The following is an 8,172-nucleotide window of genomic DNA, read 5'->3' as shown; positions in this document are numbered from 1 at the left end:
CCTGAATCATACGTACTACTCCGTACTTTATAGTAATACAAAAGGACGGAGCAGAAATTCATGCATGGATCATTGCTTTGCTGACTGCTAGCTGTGCAGACAAAAATGTGTGTGCCAGCGTGCGCATTGTGTATTTAGATTTTTTTTTGAAATTTGATACTATAGTCTTTTTTATTTTTATTTGATAAACATTGTCCAATTATAAAGTAACTAATGTTAAAAAATTCATGTCATAATTTATAGGCAAACTATATAATTAGTTTTTATTTTTATCTATATTTAATAGTAATTCATTTGCTGCAAAATTTGATATGACGAAGAATTTTTTAAAAAAAATTAGTTTTTGGTAAACTAAACAAGGCCATGTGAGAGAAAAATCCAGTACAGTGCGTACCCGGTACCCGAAGCAAAGCACGCACCACATGCCAAATGCCATAGCCAATTAGCCATGCAATGTACTCCGTAGTACTCCCTTCGTGAAAATGTAACTATAGAATTTGTGTCAATTGAATTAGTTAATTTTGTGACAAAAGATAATATTTCGTGTCTCTAATAAAGCTCACTACAAAATACATTTCATAACAAATTTAATAATATCTATTTTGTATGATGAATGTTAGTAATTTTAATATAACTTTTGTCAAAGTTTGAATTATTTTCACTCATCGGGAAACAAGAATTGTTTTTTTAATGGGCTACAACTGCATAGATGAGTGCCTTCCTCCCTAGGATATGGAGAGCGCGGTAATTCTCCATGAGACCATTCACGAACTGCATTCCAAAAAATAGGATGGGCTAATCTTTAAAATAGATTTTGAAAAAGCTTATGATAATGTGAAATAGAATTTTTTGCAACAAGCCTTAAGGATGAAAGGTTTCTCAAACAAATGGTGTTCTTGGGTACAACGATTCACTCAAGGAGGGAATGTAAATATTAAGGTGCATGACCAACTAGGCTCTTACTTCCAAACAAAAAAGGCTTAAGGCAAGGTGACACAATATCTTCAATACTATTTAATATAGTGGTGGACATGTTGGCCATAATGATTGCCAAATCAAAGGAAGTTGGCCACGTAGAAGGAGTTATTCCTTACAAGGGAAGAGAGATACTTTTGTTTGAGCTTTGCATTCATCAGGCAATTTTTTAAATCAATCTATGTTGCGTTAATAAATAATAGAATTAGGGTGCCACAAGATATTTGGCAGATCAAAATACCTACAAGAATAAAAAAAAATTTGTGGTATTTAAAAATATGTGTTATTTTAACCAAAGATAATCTTGTCAGGCGTAACTGGACTGGAGACATAAGATATGCCTTTTATGATTCTCAAGAAACTATTCACCACCTCTTTTTCGAATGCATTTATGCCAAATTTCTTTGGCATGTCGTACACCTTATGTTTGGAATTGCACCTCCTCTTAGCACAAATGATTTTTTAGTTAATTGGTCTAAGAGTGGTGGTAACATTCTTAATTCCTTAGTATTAACGACAGCGACAAGTTTCTTTGGACAATTTGGATAACAAGAAATAAAGTGGTTTTTGAAAAATACAGACCAAAAACGTTTTTGCAGATACTATTCTGGGGAACCCATTGGCTTCGTCAGTGGGTAGGACTGCAGCGGTGTTAGTTACTAAAGGACCATCTTCTGCTTGCTGCACTATTTTTGAAGACTTCGGCTCTGCATTTCTTTAGATTCAATGGGTTGTCAACGAGGTGTATTGGTCTCTCTTAGTCAAAATCTTTCTCTCCGTTTCATTTTCCTTAAATTAACCTACCTCAAGTGTGCTGGTCGTTTGGTTGGAGTTTGTAATAATTGGCCTAATTCTACCTTCTGGTAGATAAAGCCGGATATAAACTATCATTTATCTAAAAAACATAGATGTTTACTCTACTTACATGGATGCACATGAATTAACTAACTCATCATTCCCTTTCAATGTAACCCCCGGTCCCAAAAATAACGTTTTTGACTTTTAGATATCTTGTTTGACCATCTGTCTTATTTGAATTTTTTATCTAAATATTATATATTTGTTATGGCTTATTTTATCATTAAGTTTATTTTAATATTTATTTATTTATTTTATAATTTATAGAAATTTTTTGAATATGACAAACGGTCAAACACGATGTCTGAAAGTCAAAAACGTCACTTTTTTTGGGAGGAAGGGAGTATGTTTCTTTCCCTTTCCATTCCACCCCATGCATTGGACTTGGATGTGCAACTACGTATATCCCAACTGTTGTCATACTCCCTCCATACCAAAAAGAATATTGTTTTTGCTGATTCATAGGAAAAAAAAACAATATTTTTTAACGCGAGGGAGTACCTACGTACAATGAACCTATCAAATGTCCCTTCACATCTCATTTCTATATATCCTCTTCGTCCGAATTTGATCAACTTCCTAACCATAAAAAATATTTACACCACTGGTCAGTAACCATGAATGGAATCATCACTACTAATGGTTAGAGATCTGAGAATCGGCGGTAGATGAACATTATTGTCATGCATCGTTGTTATTACTTATTAGTCATATAGCTAGGCAGAGAGATGGTACGAACAATTCATGGCTATAACCTGTAACTAATTAACCGGCTGTATAAGTGAAGTCGTCCAACATATCGTCATGTGGGAAGGGGAGTAGCCAATAGGAACTGAAGGAGATTTCGAATCGAATTTGTAATGGGGATGGGACGAGGAGATGATCTGACATATGGATGGATGGATGGATGGATGGTCTCTACGAAATTAAATATCTCCATGGAGAGTGGAGGAGGAAAGTGCACGATTTCACCATTTCCTTGTCCCCGGCCCACTTCATTCATCCGAACGGTTTTTCTCTTCTTCCCAATGCAAGCTTCATTTGGTGGCAGGGGCCTAAATCAATGGCACTAACATGGATCGTCCCATTGGGCTTGATCGGTGCTCCTTGCCCGTTAATTAGCCACGTGTGGGGACATCGTGCAGGGTCGAGCGTGTCCAGTTGCGGCCGTACGTCGTTGGAGGTCAAGCTATATATGCTGGCACAAAAATTTCACACTTTGACATTATGAATAATAATAACCTAAAGCAACCACTAGATCTTCTCATCTAAATTATTACCACCTAAGACGTTACTAAATAAAATCCAAAGCAACCACTAAATTTTGGTTCAAAATCACCCACCTCAACCATTTTTTAAAATAAATAACCTAAAGTATCCCCTATATTTGCCTCAAAGTTGCATACCTTTACTGTTATAAAAAGAAGACCCAAAATTACTCCTATATTTCTCTTCATCAGCATTACTCAATTTTCAATTATTGATAAAAAAAAAGTCAGGTATACATATGTAAATGTGTGTTACTATGCTGATCACGTATACATTTATGCAAGAAGCGACTAGATATCGATATCCATGTCAAACACATAGAGGTGCAATGCGGAGTAATTGAAAACTAGCTAATAAAGTCTATCACAAATAGACAAAGATTACAGAGTATTTATATATGCGTATTGTTTTAGACAATGGAAATATGTGGATTTTTTAGACAAAAGAATATAACATTCTGGCCTACAACGTTGAAAAATAAATCAGTACTTAGACCATATTATGAGAGCCTGGCCACCGGCCTAGGGTGCCCGGCGGGCCTTTGGCTCCGCCGGTGTGAGCAACAGAGAAGTCAACGCCTCCATCATTTTGTGAGGGTCCCAAAAGTATATCCATCATTAATTTTCTAATGTATATCTTCGTCTCGAGTCAACATTAACCTCACAAACATATTGACACAGCCTGTTTGTCTGAGTTGTAGCTTTTGAGCTTTTGGCTTTCAATTGTTGTTTTTTATTGAATTTTGTAATAAATTTTAAGCTTCTTGGCATATCAAAAGCCAAAAAAAGCTCATTAGAACATCATTTCCAGCTTTTGGTTCATTTTCTTAAGCCAGCTTGTCAAAAGCCAACTTAAAAGCTAGGCTATTTTGTTTCAGCTTCTGGTTTTTGCCGGTAGAAGCTAGATAAAAGCTTTGTTTGACTGTAACTTTTTTGTTTAACGTTGGTTTTTTTGTGGCTTATGTCTTTTGCCTTCGAGCTTTTTTCCCCTAATAATTTTATAATAAGTTTTGAGCTTCCTTAAAAAAACTCAACCTGTAGAGGAGGGGGGTAAGACACAGCCCCGGACATATCATTGTATTAAAAAAAAGACCTTAATTATCTAGCAAAAGAAAAAACACAGAAGCTTCTCATAACATATTGCTCAACTTTTGATTTGTTCTCTCGTAAGCTAACTTTTTAGCTTTTCAAAAATCAACCCAAAAGTTGGTATGTTCCTTTCAGCTTCTGACCTTTGACCGTAAGAAGCTAATAAAAGCCTTACTATATAACTGGGACGGGTGGAGTGGGACGCGATGACTTGTTTTTGTTGCTCTTTTTTTTATTTATTTAATCAACGGTGTCATATTATGGTGATCAGATGATATACACAGTCAGCTACCCCAGCTAGCTTGCTTGCTCTAATAATTAAGGCCCTGTTTAGTTTCCTATCTAAAAACTTTTTACCCATCTCATAAAATCTTTGAACACGAGTATGAAGCATTAAATATAGATAAAAAACTAATTGTACAGTTTAGTTGTAAATTGCGTGACGAATCTTTTAAACCTAATAAGTCCATGATTAGCCATAATTGCTACCGTATGCTAATGACGGATTAATTAGGCTTACTAAATTTATCTCGCAGTTTTCATGTGAGCTATATAATTTGTTTTTTTATTAGTATCCGAAAATCCCTTCTGATATTATTCCAATATACTCGATGTGACACCTAATTTTTTTTTTCTTGAACTAAACAGGCCTAAAAAATCCTTCAGAAAACAACAAAATTAATATAAAAACAGCAGGTTGATCTAATGGAGGAATGTATAGAAGTTGAACTGGTATATAGTTGGGCACCTTGTGAAGATGGATATAATATAAAATCCAACGACAAAAGACGGGAGTGAATTGAAGTACACGCGTGCTAGCATGCGTACTTACATATAGACATGTACGTACATCTCTACTACTAGCTAGAGTAGAGAGCGCGAGCGAGAGCTGTGTAGTACAACCTCACAAAGTCAGCTAACTACCACTTGTACTACATCTTCTTCTGCATATAAGCTATGCGCATGTAGTCTAAATGTACAGGTACAGCTGATGCTGATCTAATGGAACCTTCATCTTATTATTAACATTCAACAGGGGCTTAGGGCATGTTTAGATGCAAATAAAAACCCAAAAGTTTACAAGACTCTCTCCATCACATCGGATGTTGCGGCATATGCATGGAGCATTAAATATAAATAAAAAATAATTAATCGCACAGTTTACCTATAAATTACGAGACAAATCTTTTAAGCCTAGTTAGTCTATGATTAGACAATGTTTGTCAAATACAAACGAAAGCGCTACATTGTCAAAAATCAAAAAGATTTTGCATCTAAACAAGGCCTTAGTTCAGCAATGATCAAATTAGCATTATTTGTATATTGTTTATCCTTCATCAGCATCTAATAAATCGATCCACTTGATTGGCGAGATGAACATATCTGTTGATATATCTACGGAGTAGTAGCTACACACACACACACACACAAATAAGCTACTAGTGGCTGAAAGTCTGAAACTGAAAGTCTGTCTGAAACCTCGCTCTCTCCGGCCGAACCCCTCATCGCATGCGACCAAGATCTTAATTTGATGATGATGGTGAGGATGAGGAGGAGGGCCTCCACGCTCCTTTGCACCCTGCTCCTCCTCTCCCTGCCGTGCTTCCATCTGGCAAGCGCCCATGGCGGCATCGACGACGGTGACAACGACGGACATGCCACCACTCCGCCGGCCGACGCCGACCCGTCGTCGGTTCATCAGCACCTGCGTTCCAAGGGCCTGATCGCCGTCAAGGTGTGGTGCCTCGTCATCCTGCTCATCTTCACCTTCCTCGGCGGCGTGTCACCCTACTTCTACCGCTGGAACGAGGCCTTCCTCCTCCTGGGCACACAGTTCGCCGCCGGTGTCTTCCTCGGGACAGCGCTCATGCACTTCCTTGCCGACTCCACCAGCACCTTCCACGGGCTCACCAAGAACCAGTACCCGTTCTCCTACATGCTGGCCTGCGTCGGCTTCCTGCTCACCATGCTCGCCGACTGCGTCGTCGCCGCGGTCACCAAGAGAAGCGCCGCCGGCGGCGGCGGCGGCCAGAGGGTGGTCAACGAGGCCGCCAGGGAAGAAGGTGACGCCCGTCATCAGACTCAGACCAAGCAGGAGGATGCGGCGCACGCGCGCCACCCCATGTTGGTCACGGTCAGGACGGCGTCGTTTGAGGACGCCGTCCTGCTCATCTTCGCGCTCTGCTTCCACTCCATCTTCGAAGGCATCGCTATCGGCGTCTCGGCAACCAAGAGCGACGCGTGGCGCAACCTGTGGACGATCGGGCTGCACAAGGTGTTCGCGGCGGTGGCCATGGGTATCGCGCTGCTGCGCATGATCCCCAAGCGCCCGTTCCTGATGACGGTGGCCTACTCGCTGGCGTTCGCCGTGTCCAGCCCCGTCGGCGTGGGCATCGGTATCGGCATCGACGCCACGGCCGAGGGCAGGGCGGCGGACTGGACGTTCGCCATCTCCATGGGCTTCGCCACGGGGGTGTTCCTCTACGTGGCCATCAACCACCTCATCGCCAAGGGCTACCGACCCCAGGAGCCCACCCGCGTGGACAGCCCCTCCTTCAAGTTCCTCGGCGTGCTCCTCGGCGTCGCTGTCATGGCCGTCGTCATGATCTGGGGCTAGACGTTCGTCCTCACGTAAAAATCCAATCCATCCATCACATCCATCCAGTTTCATTTCTTCCTTGCATTATACTCCCTCCATCCCAACAAATTATAAGTCATTTGACTTTTTTTATCCTAAGTTTCACCACTCGTCTTATTCAAAAATTTTGTGCAAATTTAAGTCATTCTTGAAGAACTTTTATTAATAAACCAATACACAACCAAAAAAAAGTGATATTTTGTACAAAACTTTAAATAAGACGAGTGGTCAAACTTGATATTTAAAAAGTCAAACGACTTACAATTTAGGATGGATTGAGTATTACAAACAAAATTGCATGCGTTTGCAAACAATGTGTAACGTATTTTCGCATTAATTGGCTCGGTTTTGTGATCTCTTTCCAATAATCATGTATTTATGATGAGTATGATTAATTTGCAACATAATATAAGTACCTCATGTGAAAAGTCGAAAACACACTATCGATTAAATTGCATGTTTTGTCCATTAACTTATAAGGCCGTGTCGATCTGGTGAATGTCAGAAGTAGAGCTGCCGCCTTCCCGTAGAATTCATATGGGTTTCGAAAAGTTGGTACTCTATTCTCGATGTAATATGCCAACCTCAACCTTGCTTACGTAACATCCCAGATTTTTACATAAACCAAAAATACGAGATTTTTAAAATTTTTCCTGTAATTATGTGAAGCATATAGTTTTTAGGTCTAACTCGATCATAACCCGCTAACAAATCGTGGCATACATATAGAATTGTTTGTAGGCGAGTGCCCTTGTTCGTGAGTCGTTTTGAGTTGGGTCTTGTTTAGGGTTTTGAGTTTCTTTTGGAGTGCACAAATCCATAGTAAAATCTTCCTAAATTTTCGTTGAGCCTATCTCCCAGACAAAGTAGATCCTTTCTCACCTTCTTGAATTCTTTCCAAACTCTTGTCGAAGTTCTCTTCTCAAGCTCTCCCTCCCTCTTTGGTCTCATCTCAAATCTCCACCGGCAAATCCTCTTCAAATCATTCGTCGAATCAAATCTAAATCTTCTCCAAGTCTTATCTCAAAATCCTTTAAATCAAATGTGGAAATCCCTCTTCCTTTCTTGGGCTAACTTTTACTCTTTTCCTCTCCCTTCCGTACAGCCCAGGCCGCCCCCCCTCCTATCTTTCTTCTCCTTTTGGCCCATCCCCTCTCTGCTCAGCCCAGTGGCGCCGCGGCCCAAAACCCCTTTCCCCTCCACTGCGCAGGCATGCACGTGGCCCAGCTGGCCCAAGCCGCGGCACCCCTGTTCCCTGGAACCCTAGGGAGCAGCTGCCCCCAACCCCAGGCCGCCGCCGCCCGCCTGCTGGGCAGCGCCAGCGCCCCGACGCCACGCCCTGGC

The 8,172-nt window shown here is 40.6% G+C and overlaps 1 protein-coding gene across 1 annotated transcript; it reads left to right on the top strand.

Annotated features, from left to right (window-relative positions):
- Positions 5,570 to 7,259, top strand: LOC8074137 (zinc transporter 1). The gene has a single exon (XM_002459133.2). It carries the CDS (start codon positions 5,722 to 5,724, stop codon positions 6,805 to 6,807), a length of 1,086 nt encoding a protein of 361 aa, XP_002459178.1. The 5' UTR covers positions 5,570 to 5,721; the 3' UTR covers positions 6,808 to 7,259.

The sequence above is a fragment of the Sorghum bicolor genome, chromosome 3 (genome assembly GCF_000003195.3).
Source record: "Sorghum bicolor cultivar BTx623 chromosome 3, Sorghum_bicolor_NCBIv3, whole genome shotgun sequence".
Classification (NCBI taxonomy): domain Eukaryota; kingdom Viridiplantae; phylum Streptophyta; class Magnoliopsida; order Poales; family Poaceae; genus Sorghum; species Sorghum bicolor.
Note: the sequence above shows the minus strand (reverse complement) of the source record. Positions and strands in the feature narration are given on the sequence as shown.